Source organism: Penicillium subrubescens (assembly GCF_028828155.1).
Source record: "Penicillium subrubescens strain IBT 31985 chromosome Unknown utg000004l_segment0_segment0, whole genome shotgun sequence".
Lineage (NCBI taxonomy): Eukaryota > Fungi > Ascomycota > Eurotiomycetes > Eurotiales > Aspergillaceae > Penicillium > Penicillium subrubescens.
The window spans coordinates 1,557,161-1,584,299 of NW_026643154.1; the positions used below are offsets into that span (position 1 = coordinate 1,557,161).

The 27,139-nt window shown below is 49.3% G+C and overlaps 9 protein-coding genes across 9 annotated transcripts; 8 read left to right on the forward strand and 1 right to left on the reverse strand.

The window, feature by feature from the left end:
* Window positions 1-460: 460 nt before the first annotated feature.
* Window positions 461-2,029, forward strand: N7473_005665 (L-fuconate dehydratase; the record flags this gene model as incomplete). Its single annotated transcript, XM_057151605.1, has 4 exons — window positions 461-505; window positions 575-679; window positions 759-1,364; window positions 1,427-2,029. 4 exons carry the CDS (start codon window positions 461-463, stop codon window positions 2,027-2,029), a joined length of 1,359 nt encoding a protein of 452 aa, XP_057009410.1.
* Window positions 2,030-2,305: 276 nt separating this feature from the next.
* On the forward strand, window positions 2,306-3,231 carry tim21 (the record flags this gene model as incomplete). The annotated part of the gene is made up of 4 exons (XM_057151606.1): window positions 2,306-2,560; window positions 2,670-2,854; window positions 2,930-2,984; window positions 3,046-3,231. 4 exons carry the CDS (start codon window positions 2,306-2,308, stop codon window positions 3,229-3,231), a joined length of 681 nt encoding a protein of 226 aa, XP_057009411.1.
* A 1,345-nt stretch (window positions 3,232-4,576) lies between these two features.
* Window positions 4,577-5,033, forward strand: N7473_005667 (uncharacterized protein; the record flags this gene model as incomplete). Its single annotated transcript, XM_057151607.1, has 2 exons — window positions 4,577-4,595; window positions 4,693-5,033. The coding sequence occupies 2 exons, from the start codon at window positions 4,577-4,579 to the stop codon at window positions 5,031-5,033; spliced, it is 360 nt and encodes a 119-aa protein (XP_057009412.1).
* A 1,081-nt stretch (window positions 5,034-6,114) lies between these two features.
* Window positions 6,115-10,582, forward strand: N7473_005668 (NACHT and TPR domain protein; the record flags this gene model as incomplete). Its single annotated transcript, XM_057151608.1, has 3 exons — window positions 6,115-6,471; window positions 6,527-8,872; window positions 8,927-10,582. Exons 1-3 carry the CDS (start codon window positions 6,211-6,213, stop codon window positions 10,580-10,582), a joined length of 4,263 nt encoding a protein of 1,420 aa, XP_057009413.1. The 5' UTR covers window positions 6,115-6,210.
* A 398-nt stretch (window positions 10,583-10,980) lies between these two features.
* Window positions 10,981-12,695, forward strand: N7473_005669 (ADP-ribosylation factor GTPase-activating protein; the record flags this gene model as incomplete). The annotated part of the gene is made up of 5 exons (XM_057151609.1): window positions 10,981-11,046; window positions 11,128-11,263; window positions 11,338-11,521; window positions 11,592-12,295; window positions 12,349-12,695. 5 exons carry the CDS (start codon window positions 10,981-10,983, stop codon window positions 12,693-12,695), a joined length of 1,437 nt encoding a protein of 478 aa, XP_057009414.1.
* Window positions 12,696-13,490: 795 nt separating this feature from the next.
* On the reverse strand, window positions 13,491-15,561 carry N7473_005670 (folic acid synthesis protein; the record flags this gene model as incomplete). The annotated part of the gene is made up of 5 exons (XM_057151610.1): window positions 13,491-14,472; window positions 14,533-14,741; window positions 14,801-15,144; window positions 15,294-15,322; window positions 15,392-15,561. The coding sequence occupies 5 exons, from the start codon at window positions 15,559-15,561 to the stop codon at window positions 13,491-13,493; spliced, it is 1,734 nt and encodes a 577-aa protein (XP_057009415.1).
* Window positions 15,562-15,977: 416 nt separating this feature from the next.
* Window positions 15,978-17,192, forward strand: N7473_005671 (nitronate monooxygenase; the record flags this gene model as incomplete). Its single annotated transcript, XM_057151611.1, has 3 exons — window positions 15,978-15,990; window positions 16,069-16,330; window positions 16,400-17,192. The coding sequence occupies 3 exons, from the start codon at window positions 15,978-15,980 to the stop codon at window positions 17,190-17,192; spliced, it is 1,068 nt and encodes a 355-aa protein (XP_057009416.1).
* Window positions 17,193-21,285: 4,093 nt separating this feature from the next.
* On the forward strand, window positions 21,286-22,425 carry N7473_005672 (uncharacterized protein; the record flags this gene model as incomplete). Its single annotated transcript, XM_057151612.1, has 1 exon — window positions 21,286-22,425. One exon carries the CDS (start codon window positions 21,286-21,288, stop codon window positions 22,423-22,425), a length of 1,140 nt encoding a protein of 379 aa, XP_057009417.1.
* A 2,245-nt stretch (window positions 22,426-24,670) lies between these two features.
* On the forward strand, window positions 24,671-25,125 carry N7473_005673 (uncharacterized protein; the record flags this gene model as incomplete). Its single annotated transcript, XM_057151613.1, has 2 exons — window positions 24,671-24,681; window positions 24,759-25,125. The coding sequence occupies 2 exons, from the start codon at window positions 24,671-24,673 to the stop codon at window positions 25,123-25,125; spliced, it is 378 nt and encodes a 125-aa protein (XP_057009418.1).
* Window positions 25,126-27,139: the final 2,014 nt, after the last annotated feature.

Here is a 27,139-nt window from a genome sequence, read left to right on the forward strand (position 1 = left end):
AAGTCACGCGTCCTCATCCCCAGAAACGCGGAGCTACTCCGATTTATGGGATCGACCTGCTATTGGTGGAAATTCCGATTTCCCCGTTTCCGGTAAACACCCACCAATCAGACTGCATAACGCCTCAAGAGGAGGAGGGGCGAGGGGAAAACTGCGGGCGGCGCGGGGGGTCACAGGCTCTCAATGGGTGTCTATATACGGGCCCAATGTCGCAGTTTTTCCTGTTCTTCCGTTGTAATTCTCTCGTTGCATTTTTTCCCCCTTCTCCTATATACCCCTCAGTCCCGTCATTGTCTCAAGTGCAAGTCCTTCTTCGTGCATAGATCTGTCCCGAAGTACACCCCGCAATTTCGACATTGAACACCGTGTTTCCTGCCATTGACCCTGCTAGAATACGGGAGACAGTCTGCAATTGATTCAAAAACACCTTGATTATTGTCGTCTTAAATTATCCTTCACCATGGTTAAGATTACTGGCTTCACCACGCGGGATGTGCGGTTTCCCGTAAGTGTTTGCTACCCCGGGATCTGAGCTTGCTATTGCCAATGGACTGTTGCTAACCCCTTATACTAGACCTCGCTCGACAAGACTGGATCTGATGCCATGAATGCCGCTGGTGACTACTCCGCCGCCTACTGCATCATCTACACAGACTCGGACTACGAGGGTCACGGCATGGTACGTCGCGAATGCGTCATTCTCCCATCTCATAGACTCATAGATTGGCGAAAACATCTAACGCAATTCAAACATCTAGACCTTCACTATCGGTCGCGGCAATGAGATTGTCTGCGCTGCCATCTCCCTTCTTGCCCCGCTCGTCGTTGGCAAGGACCTGGACGAGCTCACCGCTGACTGGGGCAAGACCTGGCGCTACCTGGTCTCCGACAGCCAGCTGCGCTGGATTGGCCCCGAGAAGGGTGTCATCCATCTGGCTCTGGGTGCCGTCGTCAACGGCCTCTGGGATCTATGGGCCAAGACACTGGGCAAGCCTGTCTGGCGCGTCGTTGCGGACATGACCCCCGAGGAGTTCGTGTCCTGCATTGACTTCCGCTACATCACCGACGCTATTACCCCCGAGGAGGCGCTGGCCATGCTCAAGGAGATCGAGGGTGGCAAGCAGGACCGTATTAAGGAGGCTGAGGCTAGCCAGGCTGTGCCTGCGTATACTACAAGTGCTGGCTGGTTGGGATACAGTGAGGAGAAGCTGAAGAAGCTGCTTGATGAGAGTGTTGAGCAGGGATATAAGCACTTCAAGTTGAAGGTTGGTGGTAGTCTTGAGGATGATAAGCGCCGCTTGAAGATTGCCCGTGACGCTATTGGGTATGATAAGGGTAACATTTTGATGGTGGATGCCAACCAGGTATGGATTGACTCTGTTCAAATCCGTGAGAAGATTGAAACTAATATAACTCCTCTTCTTAGGTCTGGTCCGTCCCAGAGGCCATCACCTGGATGCAAGAACTCGCCCAGTTCAAGCCCTGGTTCATCGAGGAACCCACCTCCCCCGACGACATCCTCGGCCACGCCGCCATCCGCAAAGCCCTCGCCAACACCCCCCACGGCACCGTCGGCGTCGCCACCGGCGAGATGTGCCAGAACCGCGTTATCTTCAAGCAGCTCCTGCAAGCCGGTGCCCTCACTGTCCTCCAGCCCGACGCCTGCCGTGTCGGTGGTGTGAACGAGGTCCTCGCTATCCTTCTGTTGGCTCGCAAGTTCAACGTCCCCATCGTCCCCCACTCCGGTGGTGTCGGTCTGCCCGAGTACACACAGCACCTGAGCACGATCGATTACGTCGTTGTCTCGGGTAAGAAGAGTGTGTTGGAGTATGTGGATCACTTGCACGAGCACTTCGTGCACCCATCTAGCGTTAAGGATGGATACTATGTTACCCCCATGGAGCCTGGGTATAGCGTTGAGATGAAGGCTGAGAGCATGGATGAGTTCTCGTTCCCTGGTGAGGAGGGTAAGAGTTGGTGGCGGTCGGAGGAGGCCAAGGTTATCTTGGAGGGTCCTCGCATTGTTTAAAGAAAGGGTTAAGGAGCATTACGTCATTATGTGTATTCATGTCCATAGCTTTGTTTTATAAAATCTGATTCTCTTTTCTTACATCTGATTCACAAAAAAAATCAACAGCATGTCCAGTCATACAGTTCTTCTCAGCCAATCATCTGCTTCACCTCCCCCAAGGATCGGCAATTGGCCAGAACACGTGAGCGCTCTCCACTCCGCTGCTATCAGCGTTATCAACCCTGCGATATCCTCCCAGGAAAGCCCAGAACATCTTCAACCAACAACCACACCATGAATCCCCAGTGCCTACGAGCTCTACCACGAGCGCCCTCCAGCGCATCAGTCGCCCTGCGCCATCCACCCCGCCCCGAGCTCACTCGACTCTACGCTACACAGACCGGCCCACGGCCAAAACGGAGAAATATCACAGTCCTCTCAGACGACGGGCGATACGATTGGGGTGAGCTAAGTGGGCGGGAGAAGGTTTCACGGGCGACACAGCAATCATTCAATTTCGTGGTTGTGTTGGCCGGCGCTGTCCTCACGGTATGAACTATGACCCGGCCCTGCCTTGTCCTCACCACGTGCTCTGGAGGGTTAGCAAAGACTTCGGAGAAATTTTGAGCAAGCGCTGACTGGTTGTGGTTAATATTAGGGCGGTGTCGCCTATCTATTTTACACAGATGTTGTTTCCCCGAATAGCCGGACGTGGCAGTATGAGAAGGCCGTTGAGCGGGTGAAGGATGATGCGCGGTGCATAAAGCTTTTGGGTGATCGGAGGGAAATTAGGGCCCATGGGGAGACGACGAATAGTCGCTGGGCACGGAATCGGCCTATCGCGTAAGTAGAGTGGGAGTGCTGCGCAGTAGTTTCGAGTTGAGAGAACGAGATTGGAAGCTAACGTGGAGCGGGCAGATCTACTATTGAAAAGGACCGGCTAGGCCGTGAGCATCTTCGGATGAACTTCCACGTATGGCATTCAAGTTTGTACCCGGATTAAACCAAGTATTTAGACTAATTGTTGTCTTCAGGTCGAGGGCCCACTCAACTCCGGCATCGTTCACGTGCATATGATGAAGCCCTTGGATAAGAATGAGTGGGAGTACCAGCTTCTTGCTGTAGATGTCAAGGGCCACTCCCGTATCATCTTAGAGAAGGCTTCTGAAAAACCAAGTGTGGCCAGCTCGCTGAAGCTTTTCGGTATCCAGTGGCGCTGAGCTGCATTGAACTATGTTCGTTCAACCTCTCAACATTTTCTTCGCATATTGCCTATTCGCTGTGCGCTGCAAGGCGCCGAGGAAATTTGACTCGTCAGACAGTCAGCTCCTGGGAAGAAGTATCAGGGAATCATGAGAACCGCTTGTTGATGGTTTGATTTCGCTTGGTTTAGCTCGAGCATGTTTTTGTACTTTTACGAAGCTACTCAGTCTCAAGGTTTGACCTGCTTCATGTATCATATCACACCGCTACAACTGGCTCAACGTCGTTGTACCCTGCCCAAAATTATGGCACAATAAAACAAACACCCATTCATGGTGTCTTTTTGTTCGTATTCTCACTACCACCTTGATTTCACGTTTTTTTCGCCATAGTCTTGGCCATTTTGATTGTCCCTTCCTCCTCTCGGGTTATGACTTACCTGATATCGTAGCTAAGGCTCCTCTAACTTCGGACCAACTTTGTTAGTGGGAGTACGGTCCCAAAATAAGATCAGTACTCTTTATAACCCTCAATATCGCACGGCACTATAGGAAACCTTGAGATCTGACTGATAAAGAGCGCTGTCTCGTATACATACTCAAGCACCCATCACCCGTAATACTCCCATCCCTGTATCCGAGAAACCCACAATCAGTCGCCAATCTCGCTTGGATAAAAACAAAAGTACAAAAGTCAATGGTGAATTGGGCATTCAGATTGGGCGGGCCGCAGCCACTCGATCTGCGGTCAGATTCAATAACACAACCTGGAATCTTCCCCGCGATCTTGGTTCTCCACTTCTACTCTATTCTTTGAGATCTGTCGTCTCATTTCTTGTTATTGGTAGGGGATTTCTTTGATCGATCGTGGTTGGCGCAGCTGTTAATATTCCTTTGCACAGACTTGACAAGCATCACTATCTTTTCTAATTTCGCTCAAACCTACAGAATATGGCGTCAAGCAACATAGGGTCTATTGCAGATACACTAGCCAAGGGCGATGTACCGGTTCCATGGTGCAAAGAGTTTGAAAAGATGATTAATGGCAAGAAGTTCGTTTATTCAGAACATCCTCGAACTATCATATACGTCCTTCATTCTTGAGTCCTGGATATGCTGACCGGGACTATCGATTGCAGCTTCACGACGTCAAATTCAGAAAAGCTCATGGAATATAAGCTCTCAACACTCCACAAACTAAACGAATTCAACGATACATCTATACCGGACGACAGCACACTCGCCTTACTGAAAAATAGACGCATGGTAGTAGCAAAGCGCATGTTCGGCCGATTGGGTAAGAATGCAAGTATCGAACAGGCATTTTTTGTGACATGGGGATGTAATACATTTATTGGCGACGATGTCTATATCAACCGCGAGTGAGTCTATCTCTCATACTCATGATCTATAGCACACTTACTAACGAGAAGTCCTTCTGATAGGTAAGTGGACCAGATATCGATAATCCATCACTAGTGCTTATCCTAACTCACCACAATCAAATCCTCAGTGTATCAATCTACGACAACTCCCTCGTTCAAATAGGCGATCGCGTCCTGATTGGACCCGGTGTCTGTATCTGCACGGGCACACATGCAATCGATGCTAAGTCACGGCAGGAGAATGAGGGTACATCATTTGCACTTCCGATCATAATCGAGTCCGATTGTTGGATAGGTGCGAGAGCTACGATTCTACCTGGTGTACGCATTGGGAAGGGGACCACGATTGCGGCTGGGGCTATAGTTACGAGAGATATTGAGTCGGGGTGTGTTGCGGGTGGAGTACCTGCAAGTGTTATTCGTCGACTTGAATAGGGTGATTGTCTGGATGCCTGGGGTTTGAATCAGCGTGAGATAGACGCGCTTGTTGCTAATAATCTGTTCTGCTATTGATCTGCTTCTTAGCTTGAGTTGGCATGGATATTGGGGAGAATTTGTTTGGTAGTGCTTGAAAATACTTACGCACTAGGACCTAATACGGCATCAATAATCAGTGATTCTTTGTCTCGAGTTTTGTACGTCTTCTTCCAAGTCAAAACAACATCCTCGTACTTGTTCAGTGTGGTGTGCATAGTTCCTAGCACTGAGAAGTGAGTGCAATAATGTTGAATGTATAAGAGATACCTTCATTTAGATTCCTAGAAACTCAGAAAGTATCTAGTACTCTTGATGATGTGATGAGTCGGGAGAACCCGCTCTAACAGATAACCGATTATGTGTTACTATCCTTGCAGTCTATTTAAGAGAATAGAATCGAAACTGACGAACTGAGAGAGGGTGGAATTTAGGTCAACTGCTGGAATGAACTAATATTTTGGATCCGCTCTTGCCACAAGTTTGAAGGGATGCTAAGATTTACCTACTTGGCATCCGTGATTTAGCTACTACTGCCTGGAGATGACGGCGGCCTACTTTTTCCTTCTTCTCTGAGCCGCTGGAGTACTACAGAAGACTATAGGACGCAGTAATTCTTGATTAAACAGACAGATGGTATACTATGGATTGATTCTGATTATGCTCAGAGTTACTGTACTTAATTCCTGATGGCAAGGAAGTACCAGAATCGTTCAAACCATCTAACTCGAGACACAAAACATTACTGTATTTGTTTTATGTTTCTTTGTAGTCAAGACTAAATTTTCGCGGCCAGTTGATATTATCGAATTTTACCGACCTTATCCTTGTTCTTAACACCACTGTATATTGAGCTAAATGTTAGCGCTTACTCTAGGTAGACCATGCCCTATCGCCATTGGCGAAACGACGCCATGCCCCTCACCTCGGACAAAATCCACCAGCCGCTTGTCACCTGGCAACAATGTTTCCAGCTGGGCACCAACGATAAAACACTAAGAGTATCCGCTGCGGAAATGACTTTCCTTTTGTAGTGCAATCCAACCAACAGAACACCGAGTGCTGTTACATAGAGTGGACGATAAAGCGTCATTGTGTTTCATCGAATTTCCAAAAAGTGGCTTTCTGTATCGTGCACATGTCTGCCGTTGAAATCAAGGACGATTATAACATCCAAGAAGCATGGGATAAGGCCTGCGGGGCATTTGCCCAGATCACAAAGGTCGATCTCACCACGTCTCCGAAACTCACCGTCGACGAGATCCTGGACCAGATCCGGATTAAGCAAGATGCAGACGACGAGAAAAACAACAAGTTCAAGGCTGCCAAGGATGTAATAGGCAAAACACTGAAATTTATCACGGTGCTTGGGGGTATAGCTGCCCAAGGTGCTAGCATGGTGAGTACACTCACGGGCAGAGAGGTCACTACTTGCAACTGAAACCACATTCCAGGTCTTCGCGCCTAGTAGTCTTTGCTTCAATGCAATTTCGTATCTCATTGATACCGGAGCTAAATACAAGCGCATTTTCAGTAGTCTAGCTGAGCTCTTTCGACGGATCTCCGATGTATTAGAGCGCTGCAAGATCTATATGCGATTGCCGGGAGACGCTGTTGACATTTCCCTCCGCAAGATCATTAACGAAGAGCTGATGTGTTTTGTCGACATTTGTGCGTTGTCTATCAAGGTGCTCAAGGGGAACAAGATCCTCACTGCCCTTAAGGTGTTTGCCTTCGATAGCGATGAAGGTGTCAGGGGCCAATTGGACCGACTGGCTTTGCTGGTTGAAAGGGAATCTCAGATGCGAGCAACTCTGGGATTCGAGTCACAGAAGACTAGCGAAAGAGCGATCGTCGAAACCCGAGATGGAACTAAGAAGGTCACTGCCTCAGTTGACAAGCTGCTCACCTTCGAGAGAAAGAGAGACGCAGACAATATGGCGCAGCGGCTCCTAAGCAACATTGATGCAAATCTAGGCACACCCAGCGAGACGTACAAGACCATCCAGGCGATTTACAAACGTCGCTTGAATGATCAAGTTCAAGGGAGTGGACAATGGCTTCAACATGACCCTTTGTACACGGCGTGGGCAGATGCCCGACGGTCGCGGTTTTCCATTTTGGGGGTCACGGGAGATGAGGGCTATGGCAAGTCATTCGTCTTTGCGGCTATCGTCAAGCACCTGCAAGAAGTGTACTCTGAGGCTACAGAGGATATGACATGCACCTCCATTTCCTACTATATGTTCGATCAACAAGAAATGAAGGACCTATCTCTGATCAAGGCCCTCGAAGTTCTTGCATGGCAAATTGCCAAAGCGGATATGGTGTATCGCAAAGAGTTGGGCTCGGTCAATACAGCTGGTATCAACCAGATTGGGAGTCTTTGCAAGCAGCTCTTTGGCAAATCCTATAAGACCGACTCAACATTCTTCCTCTTGTTGGATGGAGTCGATCAGATGGACAAGCAACATTTGAAGGAGTTTGTGCAGCTCCTAGAGGAATGGCAGAGTACTGCTTCCACATGGCATCAGTTCACTCTTCGTGTTCTCCTAATTGGACGGACGGAGACGATGGACAAAATCAAAGCTCAAACTGGAGACGAAATTCCAGTCATCGATGTGGCGTCTGCGAATCGTGACGATATGATCAACTTCATCAACGACCGGATGAACAAGATGGACATTCTCGGTGGATCGTCCGACCCAGTGGTTGCCCTGCGCAGCGATATCTTGGAGACCCTGACGAATAAGACCAAGGGCGATTTTGTCAACGTCGGACTCCTTTTAGACGAGATCAGCGGCAAAAAACGCCCCAGCGAGATTCGCGACATTTTGACCCGGTCGGGAGAAAGTCGATCTGACACGATTGCTAGAAAGATGGAAATGCTCAACGAGACGCTCAACGACGAGGATATCTCCGATCTCAACCATCTGCTCACATGGGTCGTGTTTGCGGAGTGGCCACTCACCCTCGAGGAGCTGGAAGCTGCGCTCTTCCTGAAATCTCGCGAGCCTTCTCTGCGACCTCTCGCAGAGAATATAAGAGATCGGTATTCTTCATTGCTTTGCATTAGAGGTACATACGTTTATCTTGTCTCCGATTCGATCGAGGATTTCTTGCGTACAAAACCCGATTCCGAAGGCACTAGAGACGATCAGAATTTGGATACCATCGGCGAAGTCAGTGAGGCCGAAGTTAGAATCGTGCGACGATTTCTTGAGTCCGTCTGCGACCCGAAACTGTTCAACAAATTCGGATTCGATGAATTTTTTAAGCGCAAAATGAAAGGGAAAACTGTTCGGATTGGGGTGGACATTGAGACGGCACACCTGATGATCGTTTCAGCGTGTCTGGAGGTTATTTGTTCGAAAACATCGCCAAGTGTGAATGCTTTGCTTCGGTATGCGGAAAACAATTTGGGCGAGCATCTCAAGCAAGCGGACCCTTCATTAACACAACCGCATCAAAAGATGGCACTGGGCCCGCAGTTGGTGAAGATTTTTGCAGATGACGAGGTCATCAACCGATGGTGGACGGCGAGCAGCCACCAGCTGCCGGACCTATGGATCTATGACGATAAATATGCGGAAGTCACGTTGAAATGGCTGCAGGACTCTGCCGTCACCAAAAATATCTCTGAGGAGGAGAGGAAGTGGGTCAGGAGTCTGAGTTCCAAATCTGAGCTTGATGCAGATCTCCTTGAGCATATTGCAAGAGTCATTGCTCGCAATTGGCTCCAGGACGGCCAAGGGAACCTTTATATTATGCTCAATGCTGTGCGTGGGTACATCACCAAGGTATTTTATACCCATACCCTCCCTGGAAACGATCAATAGCTGACTCTTCTTCAGATCGAGAATCGTAAAGACCCTAAGATCGAAAGATTGATCACCAACTCGGACGCTGAGCAAGTTCAAGCCTCCCAAATATTAGATGCAGCAACGTGGGCTCAGGCGCAGATTGGTCTCGATACTCTAGGCTATGAGGAGAACCGTAATCTGGCACGTACTCTGCGAGCCTTTGACAAGTACGATGAGGCCATCGAACATTTCAAACTTGCATCGACACTCGCGCACGATAATTGGCTCTCACAGTGGGGACTAGCAGACTGTTATGCAGGTCGGAAGGAGTTTACCACCGCTATCGAGATTTTGGAGGCTACAAAGAAAGGCATTGAGAATGGAGAGATAGGAAATGCTGAAGAGCTCAGAGATGAGCTAGCGGAGATGAAACGAGACCTAGCTGGATGGAACAAGGAGGCTGGCCGAAGTGAAATAACTCTTGCTATTTACGAGAAGCTACTTCAAGAATCCCCTCACGACTATAACACAGCTCTTGCACTCATGACGCTGTTGCACAAGCAGGGAAACTACCAGCGTTTGTTTGAGCTTTTCCAGTCAATGGCAGATTCTACAGACGAGGACAGTGGCTTCGATCGGCAGATCCAGAACTTTCATACGCACCATTATCAGGGAGATTACCATGAAGCTCTCTTCGCATCAGTTCGCAGCGACCGAGAGTTTAACATCGTTCTCAAAGGCTACGAGGCAGCCATTACTGCTGCCAAAACACGAGTTGCGGAGGAAAAAAAGGCCCGCAAGCCCAAAGAGGAGTGGTATGCACTAACCTGCCAGATTGATCTGATGCATTATATTGCACTTCTGTACTGCAGCAACAGCGCCGAAAACCACGACCGGGTGGAATTGGCTATCAATCAGTGGCTACAAATTCTGCATATGAATGGAACCGATGACTTGTTTATTGCAGATAGACAAACGCTTGCCGGTTCACAGCTCGCTATCGTCTGTTTTGAGAAAGCTCTACAGTACCCAGACACTGCTGCAATTTACCTGGAGCACCTAGAGAATGTCGCAGCGCTCAAGAGGGGGGAGTATGATCTTCATGATACATATCCGGCGCGACTTCTTGCTCGGTATCACGCCCTGCAAGGCGATGAACAGAAGATCAAAAATGTTCTACGTCGCCACATCAAGCTGAACCTTGACCTTCTTTCAGATGATGACCCACTTAATGACTGGCAAGGATACAACGGTTTAGCGATGCATTTTATGTTCGCAGGCCATGATGCTGATGCTCTCGCCGCTTGGTCATTAATAACTCCCAATGATGCCATGGGGAACGCTGGAAATCCTGCTACATCTGACACAACCGAGGGGAAATTGGAGGGGCCCTTGAGAGACCTCTGCGACGGTGGCTGTGGCACCTACTGGACGTTCGCGGACAACTTTTACGTCTGCAAGTACTGTGAATACATCAATTTCGACCAACAGTGCTTGGACAAGATGCGGAATGGGACCCTCGGGGTTAAAATTTGTAATCCGGATCACGAGATGCTGCACGTTCCAGCCTATGATTCAGTTGAGCGCCAGAGAATCGGCGCGGGCAACGTAAAGGTTGGTGAGGAGATCCTGCCGGTTGATGAGTGGCTGCAGCGGATTCGCAAGGAATGGGGAATTAAGTCGGCTGAAGAGTTTAGACAGGGATGATGATTTCACAGATGATTTGGTATTTTAGCCAGCTATGGGGGCATTTCAGCCAATATTCATGTCTTTCGTCGATTGATCAACCTTCTCATCAAAGATCATCTGCTATCCCAGCAATGTAGTTATCAGTCACGTTGTCGGAATAATAATAATCTATCGTGGCGGCGATCCGCAATCACGTGCGAGAGGCAAAATTACGGTACGGTATATTTGCAGTCGGGGCGGTGTACTGGTGGCCGATCCACCGCCGACTCGGGGCGGCAGAAGTGCAAATTACCAAGGACAAGGGTCTCGACTTCGACCACGTTCGCCGTTCCCGATTCATCTCGGCTTCTTTGTGGCTACACTTCAAGACTTATCCCCCTTTCCTCCCCTCTTAGAGTCTCACTCACTCGCCCACTATGAGTGCCTCAAAGGCGGAGTCTCAAAAAATCTTTGAGAAGTTGAAGCTCAAGCCCGCAAACAAGGTGCGCATCAACACCCCGCCTCAGTCTGCCCAACCTGCGGCTTATTTGGCCATTGTCCACTAACACTCTTCTCGCGAGTAGATATGCTTTGACTGTAATTCCAAGAACCCGACCTGGTCGTCGGTCCCCTTCGGTATCTACCTTTGTCTCGATTGCTCGGCTCATCACCGTAATCTTGGTGTCCACATCTCCTTTGTTCGATCCACAAACCTCGACCGTACGTATCATCCGCCGATATGGTTTTATTCGCCAATACGGATAAGCGAACATGTGCTGATGGCTTATATGTAGAGTGGCAATGGGAACAACTGCGAGTTATGAAAGTTGGTGGAAATGAGTCGGCAACCAAGTACTTCCAGTCTCACGGAGGATCCGCTGCGTTGGCGAGCAAGGACCCCAAGACCAAGTACACATCCACTGCAGCTGTCAAGTACAAGGAGGAATTGAAGCGACGCGCTGCGGCGGATGCGCAACAGTCAGTACCCTCAACCCCTATTTCGGCGACTTGTTATGGGTTGGCGGGATGTTGACAGTACATCATTTAGGTACCCCCACGAGGTTGTCATTACGGATATTCCTGCAGGCACTCCATCAGACGGCTCCGGCACTCCTGCCGGTGACCAGGATGACGACTTTTTCTCGTCGTGGGACAAGCCCTCGATCAAGCGTCCCAGTAACCCCCCTTCCCGCACTGGAACCCCACCTGTCGTGAGCCGCACCAGCTCGCCCTTCCTGAACGCCGGCGCGGGCGCCAATGGCTCTCGCTCGAAATCTCCCCTGTCTGCAACCGAAGAGAAGGTCTCTTCTCCCGCCCCGACTGCTATCCGCGCAAACACCGCTGCCCGCAAGACCACCACGACCGGCGCTGCGAAGAAGGGTAGTATCCTTGGAGCCAAGAAGGTGCCTAAGCTCGGAGCCAAGAAGGTTGTTGCCAGTGATATCGATTTCGATGAGATGGAGCGGAAGGCCAAGGAGGAGGCCGAGCGCATTGAGAAGTTGGGATACGACCCCGAAGCCGAGCAGGCCGAAGCCAAGGCCGCTTCAACCCCGGCGATCACCTCTCCCACCCCGATCAGCCCCAGCCGAGCTGGATTTGGCGCTACTGGCAAGACTCACGAGCGCAACTCTAGCGATGTCGAGCGGTTGGGCATGGGAATGAGCAAGCTTGGCTTCGGTCAGGTCTCGAAGCCCGCGGCTCCCAAGAAGCTTGGCTTTGGAGCCGTGGCCCCTGCCAAGTCTAAGGCGGATGGTATGTTTCGATTACCAAATTGGTGCCGAGTCATGATACTAACAATTAAATAGAGGAGGAACTCGCCCAGGCGAAGACTCGCTTCGGTACTCAGAAGGGTATCTCTTCGGATGAGTTCTTTGGCCGTGACCGCTTCGACCCCAACGCCCAAGCGGAAGCCAAGCAGAGACTCACTGAATTTGATGGTGCCACTTCGATCTCCAGCAATGCCTACTTCGGCCGGCCCGAGGATGACCTTCCTGCGATTGATGACGGTTACGGAGACCTGGAGAACGCGGCCAAGGACTTTGTTCGACGATTCGGCATCACCGCCGGTGACGACATCGAGAACCTGTCGCATCTTGTCGGCGAGGGAGCCACGAAGCTTCAAGGTGCTATTCGCAACTACCTGAACAGCTAAACGCGAGGCGGAATCATTCTCCTGATTATCCTTCGTTCTGTCTCATCGAATACTTAGCAAGCTCATTAAATCCCTCCCCCTAACCTCTATTCTCTGTGATGCGTGACGTATACCTCTTCGTCTCTTTACAGTTCTCGCCATCACTTCCCACAATCTATTTCTTGTTGCCCGTTATCTCAAGAGATCCTTAGGTCAAATTGGAACGGCCTGGCGCGATTGATGATTGACCTGACCAATAGCTCTCGTTGTGTCCGCTTCGACCTTATTGTGCGCATTTCCGCAGCAACGCATGGATGAGTCAAGACTTTTTTTGTTTGTTTCCGTTTTTATGTTCTCCCCGTTTCTACCCCCCTCTACGTTTTCTTTGTTTCGTGCGTGTCCTGGTAGGATTTGAGTTAATTGAGAAAATACATGGCTCTTTCTTTCTTTCTTTCGAAGCCCTTTCCTTGTGATGTTATACGGCTATAGATAAAAGTGCATGACAAATATATCCGATCGATGCCAATACTTGGCGAACTTGTATATGGGTTTAATAGGCTAGCATCTTAACCGAGAATATACCTCGGTCGTCTTTTCTCGATATAATAATCTCGTACTCACTCAGCCACGACTCCGCATCTATCCCAGCACCCCCGATTTTGGAAATCCACCCATCGAATCGAATGCCATTGAAAACTCCATGATGAATGAAGAAAACACCTCGCCCAATAATGCAATGTTGAAAAAAGAAACCACCAATCTTAGGCCGTCCAGTAGCCTACCAAACCGTGACAATTATATGCACACCACCTCCACTCAAACACGATAAATCGCATCAGCAACCTTGGTCACCTGCCACATCTCATGCACATCATGCACACGCACAATATCGGCTCCACCGGCAACACTAGCGGAAACAGTCGCAGCCGTGCCCCAAACACGTTCCTTCGGCGTCTTCACACCAGTAATATGACCAACGAACCTCTTTCGACTCGGTCCCATTAACCAAGGGAAACACTCCAGCCCTTCAACCTGTCTCAATCGATCCAGATCCCGTAATATCTCAAGATCATGCGGCTGGTTCTTCGCAAAGCCCAATCCCGGGTCGAGGATAATCCGCCAACGCCGGATACCTGCTTCTTCGGCGGCGGCGATGCGTCCGCGTAGCTCGGTGGCTACTTCGGGGATGACTCCGCCGGGATACTCGGTTAATTTGGTCATGGTTTGCGGTGTACCGCGCATGTGCATCAGGATGATGGATTTGCCAATGCGCGCGGCGGTGGGGAGCATTTCCGGGTCTAGCAGGCCGGCGGAGATATCGTTGATGATATCTGCGCCGGCGGCGCAGGCTGCTTCCACAACGCGGGCGCGGTAGGTGTCAATGCTAATGGCGATGTTGGCTGCTTCCGGGATGGAGGTGCGGATGTGGGTGATTGCGGGCACGACGCGGGCTATTTCTTCATCTGCGCCGACGGGGGTTGAGCCGGGTCGGGTGCTTTCACCGCCGATATCGATGATTGTTGCGCCGGAGGCGATGAATTTGCGGACTGTTTCGGTGAGTTGGGTGAAGTCGGATGGGGAGTGGGTGCCTCCGTCAGAGAAGGAGTCTGGGGTGAGGTTGAGGATTGCCATGACGTGGGTGTTGCGGGTGGGATCCGTGGCGTGTAGGGATGGGAAGGTTGAAGAGATTGGTGTTGTTGAGTGAGGTGTTGGCTCTGGTGGTGGGAGTGCTTTGAGATATTCGCTGTATGTTTGTGTGTTCTTGCCTGGTTGAGGAGGTCGTTCGTGAGGGATTAATCTGGGTATGTTAGGATGAATTGCTTTTCTTTTTCCGATGGAAGGTGGAATTGGGACGTACTGGCAGAGTGGCCGGAGGACAAAGTCTCGCTCTAGCATGAGCTTGTGTGGGACATCGAGGCGTTCGTGTGAGAATATCTCTTGGTCGTATAGTAGGATGTCCAGATCAATTGAACGTGGGCCTTTGTCGATCAACTTCTTTCGGCCCAGCGCATTCTCGATAGATTGAAGTGTATCCAGAAGCTCCATCGGCCCGAGAGTGGTTTCAACCTGTTTAGAATGAGTGACTTGTCCTTATTATCAAATTCAAACAGAAATAGATTGTTTACCTCGCAGACTCCATTGATAAATGTATCCTGTTCCAACACATACATCGGAGTCGTCTCAAAAAGCGAGCTAGTCCTCCTAACTTTGATATTGGCCCTGTCCAACTCGAGACAAGCCTTTTCAATCATTTCCACCCGATCTCCCACATTACTCCCCAGCGCGATAAAGGCGCGGTGAACTTGAGATCCACCCTGGACCGAGTGCATGTTGGAGTCCATGCGCGGCTCTGTTCCGCTCGAAAATCTCCTCGCGAACGCTTTAAAGTGTGGCAGCGGGGTCATACACTTCGATCTGACATTTTCAGAGCCGTGAGAAACAGGCACTGGATTCCCCATGGAAATTGGCCCTGCTTGAGTCTTAGTATACGTGGGTTTGCAATGAGTAAGCGCGATACAAGGAGGTCCAAAAAGAATGCGGGGACATCCTGGTCTTTTTTTTCTGCGCGATACAGATAAATGACAGATAAGGCCGGTATGGCCGTGGGGGAGTACCTACTTGAGCTCACCGGGGAAATTGAGCTATATCTAAGGAGCACATGTTAGAAATTGACTCCATATTATGGATTATGAATTGAGATGTAAGTGTAGACGTACCTGTTTATACAAGACCCATTCAATGGCCGAGTGTAATGCCTCGACGCGTCCAGAGACCCCAGCAATAACGGGAAGCTGCTAGCCGATCGCAATGGTCGCCATGAATGCGAAATGCCACGAGTACCAGCGTATACGGGAGCTCCTCGAAGGCGCAGAGCCACGGAGCTCATGCTGATGAAAAGGAAAAGAGAGAATGAGTTGTCAGCGAATCACTGGGAGCCTAAACCTTGGGAGCTGTCTCTCTCTCGTCCAGTCGCGGTCCCGTGCATGCAAGTCATCCGTCACCTTTTGGTGGCCTGAGTGCCTTGATGCCTTGACACCCGAAACACCAGGCACACATATAGTCTGACCACTTTGTCTTACGTAAGTGTCCAGCCCCACTGGCAGTGTAGTAACCTGTGGCGCCCGGGACCCCCGCCCGGCTAAGACCAGCAAGTGCAGGTCGTGCGAGTTGAAAGGGACCGAGGCATTTGAGGAGTGTCTGTGACAGGCCGAGGAATCGCCTCCCTTTATTTAGAGCCTTTGCTTTTCCCCAGATTTTCCCTTTCTCCATCTCTCCAAATTTTGCATCACATCGCATAGCATCATGGCTTCCCCTCGTGAGTTTCTCTATAGTTTTGCTGTTATTCTTTGTTCTTTCATTCTCTATGCACGTGCTAACTATGTCATCCCCACAGAGGTCATCCGCACACCCATCACCGATCTGCTTAAGATCAACCACCCCGTTCTGCTGGCTGGTATGAACGTGGCCGCTGGCCCTAAGCTGGCGGCTGCTGTCACCAATGCCGGTGGTCTGGGTGTTATCGGTGGTGTTGGTTATACTCCGGATATGCTCCGTGAGCAGGTCGCCGAGCTGAAGAGCTATCTGAAGGATAAGAATGCTCCCTTCGGTGTCGACCTGCTCCTCCCCCAGGTTGGCGGCAGTGCTCGCAAGACCAAGTAAGCATACACCTGTTCTTTTGTGCACATAGGAAGACCACCAGGCTAATGATACACCCCCACCTACAGCTACGACTACACCAAGGGCAAGCTCAACGAGCTCGTCGACATTATCATTGAGAGTGGTGCCAAGCTCTTCGTCTCCGCCGTCGGTGTTCCCCCCAAGGCCGTCGTCGAGAAGCTCCACGGTGCCGGTATCCTCTGCATGAACATGATCGGTCACCCCAAGCACGTCCAGAAGGCCCTCGACGTCGGTATCGATATTATCTGCGCCCAGGGTGGTGAGGGTGGCGGTCACACCGGTGATGTCCCCACCACCATCCTCATCCCCACCGTTGCCAAGCTGGTCCAGGGCCGCAAGAGCCCTCTGACCGGCCAGCCCGTGCAGGTCATTGCTGCCGGTGGTCTGTTCAACGGTAACTCCGTCGCTGCTGCCCTCATGCTCGGTGCCTCTGCCGTCTGGATCGGTACTCGCTTCATTCTGTCTGAGGAGGCCGGTGCCCCCGTCGCTCACCAGGAGGCTGTCCGCACCGCTGGCTTCGAGGATAACATCCGTACTATCATCTTCACTGGTCGCCCCCTGCGCGTCCGCAAGAACGCTTACATCCTGAACTGGGAGGAGAACCGCGCCGACGAGATCAAGCAGCTCACTGCTAAGGGTATTATCCCCGTCGAGCACGACTTCGAGAACCTGCCCGATGATGTTGATGATGACACCCTGGACAACGCCCGTCCCTTCCTGATGGGCAAGGTCGCCGCTGTTGTGAACGAGAAGAAGTCCGCCAAGGCTATTGTTGATGAGCTCGTTACGGATGCTGCTGCTCTCCTGAAGAAGGGCAACCAGATGGTCTCCAAGTTGTAAATAATGATCCCCCCTTTTTGTTCTTGTTTCTATTCGCCATAGCTTGGCTCAAGAGGTATACAATTGAAATCTAGCCTCCTCAATAAACTTATCTACTCAGTCCACCATGCTCTTTGAATGTAATTAACCAAGCTAAAGATGGACTTTGTCCTGAACGCCCTTAATTACAAAATAGGAAATGTTGTGGAAATGCGAGGGATTTAGATTCAGTTCAAGCAGCAGTAAGATAAAACATGAGGCCCTCGACCTCCTCTGTTCAACTTTCACCCACCTCGTGTTCACGATAAATCCCTCCCTGTAGAAGACGGCCAAGACCAACAAGCGGCTTTCACGTGCCAGAATAATGGGCTCGAAGGGTGTGATTGGTTGGTTTGGGATCGTTGTTTGGGACACGAATCAAAGTGGAGGTGGATGTGGAGCATTTTGACGGTCCAGAAAATGTTGGTGATTGTTTTTTATGTGGCAGTGGATGTATTGTAGAAGAGAAACCAATTGATCTGTGGTCTGGATTGAACGTGTCAGTCTAGCTAGTGGAAGAGAAGTTCGTGGATATGAGAATTACCCACTCTGTCATGAAGCACCCATCGAAATTGGTAAATTCAGCGGTAAGCCGGGCACCCGAATTGATAAAGTGGATGAGCGGAGACGACAAGTACCGGACTGACGAGGCCACGAATGATGTATGTGGGAAAGACAGTGATTGAAGGTCAATGTGTCATGTGGTTGGTATGACTGAACCCCTTCTGAATTTGTCCTGACATGCAAACTGGTCCACAGCTACATGACGCCTGTTCAGAAGGAGCAAAGCCAACTTGGGCGGATATTTGGAAGGGTGAAAGAACGATAGTAGTGGCAGGTCGTGGTAGTGACTAGACCCCTTCTGAATTTGTCCTGACATGCAAACCGGTTTCCCAGCTACATGACGCCTGTTCAGAAAGAGTCGAGTCAACCGGAAGGGAAAAGTTTGTTCGTTGATCGATGTAAAACAATGTGAGCAGTTGGCAAATCTCGCCAGCAGAGTGCAAACGAGGAGGCTGAGATGTCTGTCAGTGGAGACACGGTCCCCCCAGCTTTCCTTCGAGAGGGGGCCCACGCGGGTACCGGTCGACCACACCCTACACAGGCTCGATACCAAGTCCATGATAATCGAGGCTCACTCAAGAGCGTTAGTGTAGGCTCCTAGGAAAAAGAGTGTCAGCAAGTTGTGGGGAGGTTGTAGATAGAACAGTGCTCGTGCCCCTTTCTTTGACTCTGCAGGCCACCAAAATGAGCGGGAAGGCAGCGATGTCAGGAGATGATATAGGTCAAGTGATCGAAAAATGGATGTATGAAGGCGTCGAGCGTGAAGTAGCTGTAGAACTGTGCGCGATCAAACTCTCTGAGCAAAGACTGCCAGCAGAATACAAATCGAGGAGGCTGAGGTCAACGAGCTAAGGGGGTGAAGGCCATGTTAATATGCCATGAAGTGAACATGGTGTATTGATGAAGGTGATGATGGATGAGATAAGTCATGATGGACGACACATGTCAAGGTGGAAGAGACGTGTCAAAATGAAAGCGACGTATCAAGTGGAAGTCCATATAAGGTTGAGTCCCTGGCAGGTGGGCCAAGGAAAGATGGATCAAAAGTCTTCAGGAAGTGGAGAGGTGGAGGTGGAGAGTTGGGGAGTTGGGGAATTGGGGAGAGAAGAAGAAGAAGAGGAATCGGGGAGGAGGAGAAGAACATCTTTATGCCCCAGGGCAAGGCGAAAAGAAGGGCTCTTCCTTAAACGGGGTGTTTGCTCGCCGCCGCGCCCTTTCCAGGGCAACATTTGTCGTGCCTTCCTAAACGGGAAATGTGTTTGCCCTCATGCCCATGTAATGTGAGTGTGGAATCAGGGAAAAGCTGGCCTTGCCCTGATTTCCTCAACCGTCGGGCCCCCAGTCTCATCATGAGCCTCCAGGGCCAGCTTGGGGAATAGCTGAATCAAGACTTAGCTTGCCGGACAAGAAGTTTCAAAAAGATATACAGACCAGCAAGAACGAAGCATCATGGAAGCTTGCCTTCGACAAGACACTAGATATAATGCCATGAACCAGATAGGTACTGTTAGAAGTTCTGATTTGACATAATTTGACATACTCTGCTGGCACGTCTGTGGCTGCAGTTGACACTGCAGCCCATAACACGAACCATCCTGATTTCACAGACAGAATATACTCAAAAGAGTCATTCATATACCCCGATGCCCATAATATACCTATCTAGACTGGATTCTGTACAATCGTCCTTAGAAGAGGAACGCCTGAGTTGCAGGCTCTAGACCACACCATCCAAGCTCTTTCGAAGGAACCAAGGAACTAGAACCAAAGAAAATTTGACGGAATGGAAGAAAGCAAGATAGAGGAGGAACGGCAAATTAGCAATACTGCTAAATGCTTGGTGGGCGGAACGTCCGAGTACTGTGAATGTCACGATGGGTGCCAATTTGTTTGGTCACGAATATCACATGAACTTACCAGCGTACTAATGCGGAAAACGTGAAGATATTCCTTTTTCGTTGTTCTGTGAACACCGTCAACATTCTGCAGTGGCCAGGCAAAAGTGGGAGTAACAATAGCCCGACAGGCGTTCAGTCCAAAATATTCTTCCGATCGCAGTATCTATCCCCCGAGACTAGCTATGTAGCTTCATTAGATACTGAAGATGGTTAAACTTTACTCAGAATCGGAAATTTACCTTCTCTACTCTACATGAATATTTTGAGTGGTGATCTCGATATATTAGGCCTTCGATGCTACAACCTAGTAACAAAATCAGTAGGCGGTATAGCATGGATGTGAGCGGTGTAATGGTCGAGTCCTGGGAGCTGTAATTACACGAAGCCACTGTACATAAATTGCAGATGAGTCGACTGCGACACGAGTAGATGACCTGCCAATCAGAAAAGCAAAAAAAAAAATCGAACCAGGTCTCGAGAAGGGGCGGGGGCGGACCCCGCCATTCCTTCACCCGCAACCATCCTCTTGTGCGGGTGAGAATCGATCGATACGGACATCGTCCTGCCAGCGATTTGAATTGCTGTCCTGCCCTTTCCTCTCTCTTTCAAGCTCTCCTTCATGCTCTCTACACAAAATTTGTGGCCACAAATCCAAGTCTCTTATTAGCATTCGGATCGAATATTGTAAAATACATGAAATTGGTAATTGAATAAATCATTTCGTGCTAAGGTTAATCATCAGCCTGTAACAGACAAGTGTCTAGTGTTGAATAATGCCTTGTTTTATGATGAGCGTTCAGTGCAAAGGCAGGCGATATGCGAGCGTTAACTCACTGTACACAAGATTCCATTCCTCCTCAGCCAGGTTCTATAGCGTGGATAAGAGGGGCTTTAGACCTATTCTCACGCTTTCACGATAACGTATAATGGTTAGCCAGATCTCAGTAAAACGGTACTTCTGCTAGTCATTGATCTCGCTATGCAAGTTACCAGCGCAAGTATAGGCTCCCTTGTGCAGACTTTGACCCCTCTAATCGCGGGGTATTCGAAGCGTGCTGAATATATTTGGAAATTGTAACCTCGACCGCATTCTAGACCCGGTCTAACGTAGTAAATAGACTGTGTAGATTAGGCGATATGGCAAAATGAGTCTTTCTTCTCGCGAAATAAACCCATGCTTTGCTTATTTATTGAGCTGATATAACCCCATTCCTCCCAGTCCATTCTTGTATCTCGTTCTATTTCGGGTACACGGTCAAGTGGTGGCTGCCCACAATGGCCGGAACGTTCGATCATGTGGGGCAGCAACTTTCGTGGGAAGTCAATTACATGGTTGCTGCAATAAACCGTAGTTTACGATTAGTTCACGAGAACGACGGTTCATCATGGATAAACCCGGCCGGAACAGACTCTTGACGCAACTCTGTTGGACATCCAGCCATGGATTCTGAGAACTACATGGGAGCTGGAAGTAGCCGTTCGAATGGCGACTTCGTGGAAATTTCATGGAACCTAGGGTGATAATGAAATCATCCACCCTGGAGCAATTGAAATATCTATCCACCTCTTCCTTTGTAAAATGCCTTTAGAAGAATCTTAGCAAGCACACCAATATGGACGCTGAGATCTCACCATCCTTCCAAGCGAATCCTCTAGGCTTTCTCTGGAAATTCTGCAAGAGCGGATTTATTATGACCAAATCCCTGTTCCAAGCAAGAGCATATCGCCGCAAAAGGCAATTGATCCTCTATTTGGCTAGCTTCAGCATACTTTCGGGAATATTTCTCTACTCTCAAAGTTCAGCTTTCTCTACGGTCCATCGAGCATACATCAATCAATCGTCTTACCGATTCGGATCCTTAGGTATCCCTTTTACTCAAGGTCCATACGCTATCGCTATATTTCTCGGCACCGAATTTGACGCAGAGCAATCCGATGACGACGAGACAGACCGCTATTTTATCGGCGCCCGCACACTAGTCTATCAGCTACTTCATGCACCCAGTACAAGGCTTACAAGTCCGGTATCTGTCGTAGTCTTAGCTACTGAAGGGGTACGCGAAAGCAAACGTCAGCGACTACGATTAGACGGCGCAACTGTCATCGACATTGAAAGATTACAACACTCCGTCAATATTGACGTCCCTTTTTATCATGAAGTATTTGATAAGCTTCGAGCATTCGATCCATCCGTGATGCCGTTTGAGAAAGTCGCCGTATTGGACGCGGATATGGTGATTACGCGACCACTCGATTTACTATTCCAAGACATGAACACTACTCAGTTCCCGCTTAACACAAATTCGACAAATTTACCCGCAGATTTACCAGAGCTCCCAGATAGCTATGCACTAGCAGCGACGCCAGACATCCCAGGTCGAGAGCCTGTCTTTCCTCCAGACGTTGATAACACCCCGGGTCGTGATTATTTCAATGCCGGTATAATGGTATCCTCTCCTAACGACAAACTCTTCCAATACTATATTGCGCTGCTTAATCGGCCTGAACTGTTCGGTCATTGGTTACCAGAGCAGGATCTTCTCAATGTTGCTCATAGCTGGAAGGGACCCATGCCTTGGAGACAGCTTAATCTTTCGTGGCATTTGATGTCTCCTAATGAGGCTGACTTTAATGCTGGAATGGCTATTCTTCATTGTAAATATTGGCAGTTTGGTGGTGACCCATGTCATAAGACGGCCATTGCGCGCCGCTGGCAAATGCAGGGATATTGGGAGGGGAGGGAAGGAAAATGATGAAGACCAAATTCCGGTATCATGCGAGAGAAGACTTTGTGAATATTGGCTTTTGATGTAGCTCTGAAGCTACACACCCCTTGAAGCAGTGGCCTCCCTCCCTAGGCTTCAGCCTCGATCGTTGGGCTGCAGGGCTAGAAATTGATAGTGCTTATGCAGAGCATCTTCTGGTTTCCTCCTTCTGCTTCCTAGGCGGCTTTGTTAGATGGCCTATTTAGGCCATTGGCTGATTTTGCGTCTTCGGGTTCCCGAGAGGTTTGTCTAGACAGTGATTGATAAGTGTTTTCCTGCTTCCTGAATTCCTCTGCGTAGCTGTGCAGTTTTGCCATGAGGTTCTGCGCCCGAACGCTGCTTGCTCCTCTTATTCTTCGTGTCGTCGTCGTTGGATGCTTGCTACAATGTGACCACACTAGGTTTGGACTATATAAAATCGTCATAGCGAACTCCGCGGTAGATAGAGGATTATCCTCGTTAAAACGATCGGTAACTACTCAGTTATAATCTAATATCCGACTACTTCGATCCTTTAAGAATTATTTATATTTTATAACCGAATTATCTTCGCTATCGCTTCGTTCGTTTTTGAAGAATACCAAAGAAATTATTTTTAGGCCTGTTTGAGCATTTAAGCAAAATCTGAGGCTTAGGGTTCATGGCATATGCCAAGACTCATATATAGCTCCGTTTACACGAAGAAACCAAGATATCTATTCCTCTATAATTTTAAACAAAGACAAGAATCTATCCAAGTATCGTAGATTATGACTATAAATATGGACAGAGCCTTGTTACAAATTTCAATCGACATGTAGACAGACATGTAGCCAGACATGTACACAGACATGAAAAGAGACACGAAAAGAGACATGCAGATATAGATAGAGATAAGGGCATCGTAATCATTAAAAATCACCCTGAACAGTAATTCAATTTGACACTTCCCATATTCTACGAATGACATGTGCCACACAATGTTGTCATTACTTCGGTGGAGATGCTAATATTTCAATAGTCCAAGTGCATTCGGCTTGATCAGGGCCAGGGAAAGGCGCGGGCCTGCGGCAATTGCATGTGGAATGGAGAATACAAGCATTGCAGCCTATGGCGACATGAGCAGACACCTGAGACCCTGGCTGCCCTCAGTAGTGGACGCTGTCGTAGAAAGTCCATCGACGAGAAGCTCCAAGCCGACTAGGCCAATGTCATCGAAGGCCGTAAGGTCATCGAAGGTATTGCTAGTCAGCTTAGGGAAGTTCACCGGAGCCTGCAGGAGGGCCACAGCGAGAGCAGTGTGCGAATGATGGACCAGCTACTAGACCATTTCGACATGGCCATGAACTCGACTGCGGCTTCTGTTGATAACCTATCCAGCTCGTGACTCCTTGGCAACTCTACCAGCTCTAGCACTAGCCAGTGGAGGCGTCAGGTCGCGGACCTTTCCTTTGCTCAATGCCTGTTTCCGAGATTTGCACTAGCTCCTAGATATCGTCTTATGATATCAAATGATTCAACATATCTCTTTTTAACATCTCTTTTCAGACCCCGTTCCTAAGATCTCCTTTTAGATCTCCTTTTAGATCTCCTTTTAGATCTCCTTTTAGATCTCCTTTTAGATCTCCTTTTAGATCTCCTTTTAGATCTCCTTTTAGATCTCTTTCTGGATCTCCTTCTGGATCTCCCTTTAAATCTCCCTTTAAATCTCCTTTTCAATCTCCTTTTCAATCTCCTTTTCAATCTCTTTTAATATTGATTAAGTTAAAGAAATTCCAATTGGTCGTACGATTATGTCAGTTTAGTTTTGTTCAAAAGACTAGATACTAGTATACTACAATCGCGCTTATTCTATACGTTGTCACGTTGAATCAAACCACTTTTATCGCCAAGCCTTATTGACCTGATCAAGGATTTCTGACAACATTAGAATCAAAAGCTAAACATAGTCAGAAAAAAGGCACTGAATTGTTATTTGTGACCCCACGCCTAGCTGTTACCTACATAAGATCTAAGGTGTATACCCGGATACAGTAGCAGGGGCCGAGGCCGATCCCGAGAAAGGCAGGGATATCCAGCACCCGATAGTAAGCATTCGGAAAGCTGCGATACTTTTAAACATGAACGGGATTCTTTCGTTCCGGCAAGCGCGAGGAGGAGCGAGTGGCGGACCGACTCGCCAACATCGAGTCGGCGTTTATTCAATGCATCGGAGAGGTCCAGGAGGAAAGAGGCGACAGTTGTGTGAAGCACCATGGCCCTTGGGTATGTGCATCCTTCTCTTACTTCGATGGTCCAAATAAACAACAGTCACTAACATTTCAATAGGCCAAGTGCGTCAGACTTCGTGATGGACAGGGCGACGCGCTCGCATGTGCAAATTGCCGTTGGAACGGGAAATTCAGAAGATGCAGCCTGTGGCAACAAGAACAGACCCCCGAGACCTTGGCTGCTCTTAAGATTGGACCCCGGCCGTCTGTCGACAACAAAATTCGAGAGGCTATAATGTCGATTGCCCAGTGCCGCGGGCAGATGCAGAAGGTGGCTCGCACTCTCAAGGAAACCGTTGCAGACCCATTTCTTGGGTTTGCCCGGACCCAGGTTCGGATGCTGAATTCACTCGCGTCCCAGCTTGACGCAAGCCTTGCGGCCAGCCAGATTTCCCATGATAAGCTGATCAGCTTGGGAATCTTACCCGCTTCCCAGTGAGGCCCTGGACAGTTGTTTTCTTCCATGGCTATTCTCGCGTTTCTCTTCAGCTGCTTGATATTGTCCCATGATATCAAATGATTGTGGAACATATTTTTCTAACATCTCTTTTGAGATCTCTTGTAACATCTCTTGTAACATCTCTTGTAACATCTCCTTTTAGATCTCTTCCCAAGATCCCTATCGATATTAATTAAACTTAAGAAGCTCTGATTGGTCGTACAATTATGTTAACTTACCTTGGTTCAAAAACTAGGTACCAGTACACTACAATTGCGCTTATTTTATACACTATCATGTTAAATTGAACCACTTTTTCGCCAAGCTTTTAAACCTAATCAATGACCCCCGACCACCTGGGGTCAAAGTCCGAGTATGGTTAGAAAAAAGGCGCTGAGTTTATGACCTCACGTCTAGCTATAGCCTGCATAAGCTCCCAGGCATGTGCCCGGATAGAGTCACCCAAGCGGGCGCCGAGGCCGATCCCGAGAAGGCAGGGAGATCCAGCACCCGATAGTAGGAGGCCCGAGCCTTCGGAGAGCTCCGACACTTTCGAGTATGGACACAAGTATCGGCATCATCACTGGCAGCGTCAGTAGACGGCTTGCATACGCAAGAAGCAAAAATAAGCATAGCAAGGTTAGGTTGGAAACTTTGGAAGGATCGGGAGAGTTTTCTTGACATATCCGCACTGGCCCGCACGATCCATCGTGATATGTATCGAGACCTGAATCAAGCAAAGGCTTTACGATATAGTATTGCTTGAAAATCCGGGGGATAGGAGGGGATTGCACCAATCGCGTTGCGAACGGTGATCTCCGGTCTGGATGTATCGTTTAGAGTTGGCGGGAGGAGGGGAATCTCCCATTACCAACAATAAAAAAGAATCCGGGGGAGGAAGATGCGGAGAATCAGCGTCATGCATTGCTTTTTGTAGGAATGCAACCTGTAAGGGATGTTCTCGCGGGTGGCCGACCGGCTCAACCTGCTGGATCAGGGTCCAAGGAGGCACGGATAGCGTTCGGGGGCTGTTTCCTGGACGAGTGCTGATGCCGGGTAGCAAGATGAGCCTCGGGTGCATACTACATATGCATATGCTATTGGGGGCTTGTGAGTTGCCACGGAGTAAATTGAGTTGCGGCATGGGCCTCCCCCGCACGGTTTGAACTGGACAATTCCTGCTGAGCGTAAAGGGAGAGTGATATGCGAGTCAAGCTTTCCAAGTCGGCGGTTCCCTTGCAGATGCAGGATGCTTCGAGGCTTGGTTTGGGTTCGAGGTTCTTGGGAGACAAGGATAGCTAGCAGATACTACTATCCGGAGTATTCCAGATGGAGTATAGGGGGTGCATCGTAGATAAGTCGCAACGGTGTAGGATCGCATAATAGACCCAGTCAGCACAAGTCAGGACGGTGACAGCTATCGGAGCGTATCTCATTAGGATCTCGCGCGCACGGCTCTTATCGATGGTCCGACCGGCCAATGCGACCGGAAGCGAAGAGCGAAAGGGTAAAACCGCGGCTTGCTGATAAGCTGGACAAGCTCGGTCGAGTCTCTCATTGGATCGTGATGGATTGTGGAGGGCCAACGTGGGTTTCCGATGGTTTCACTGGACGAACGGGTGCTGGCTCGTTCTGGATAGACTCCACTCGGCTAACCCCTGTAAGGCTTGTCATTTGCTTCTTTCTGGAATTTCTCCTGGGGCCCACGCGACAGAAGGAGGAGCCCGGCTATCTTTTTTCCTTTGCCACTCGTCGCGACGGTGGGCCGTGGGGCGACGCGCACTCGAGAATTTTGAGCCGAGTGACACTCGAGTGAAAAAGGACTACTATATAACTCGCCTCTCCCTTGCAGTGGAACCAAAGAAAAAAAGAGAGAGAAAGATGTGAACAGCCTCCATCCTTTCCACCCCCCTTCCTTGTCTTCCCCTCACTCTTGATCTGTCAAGATCAACTTGAGCCTGCTGTGCTCTATACACTCACCTTCCTCACTTTGTGGAATAGTGTCGCGTGAACT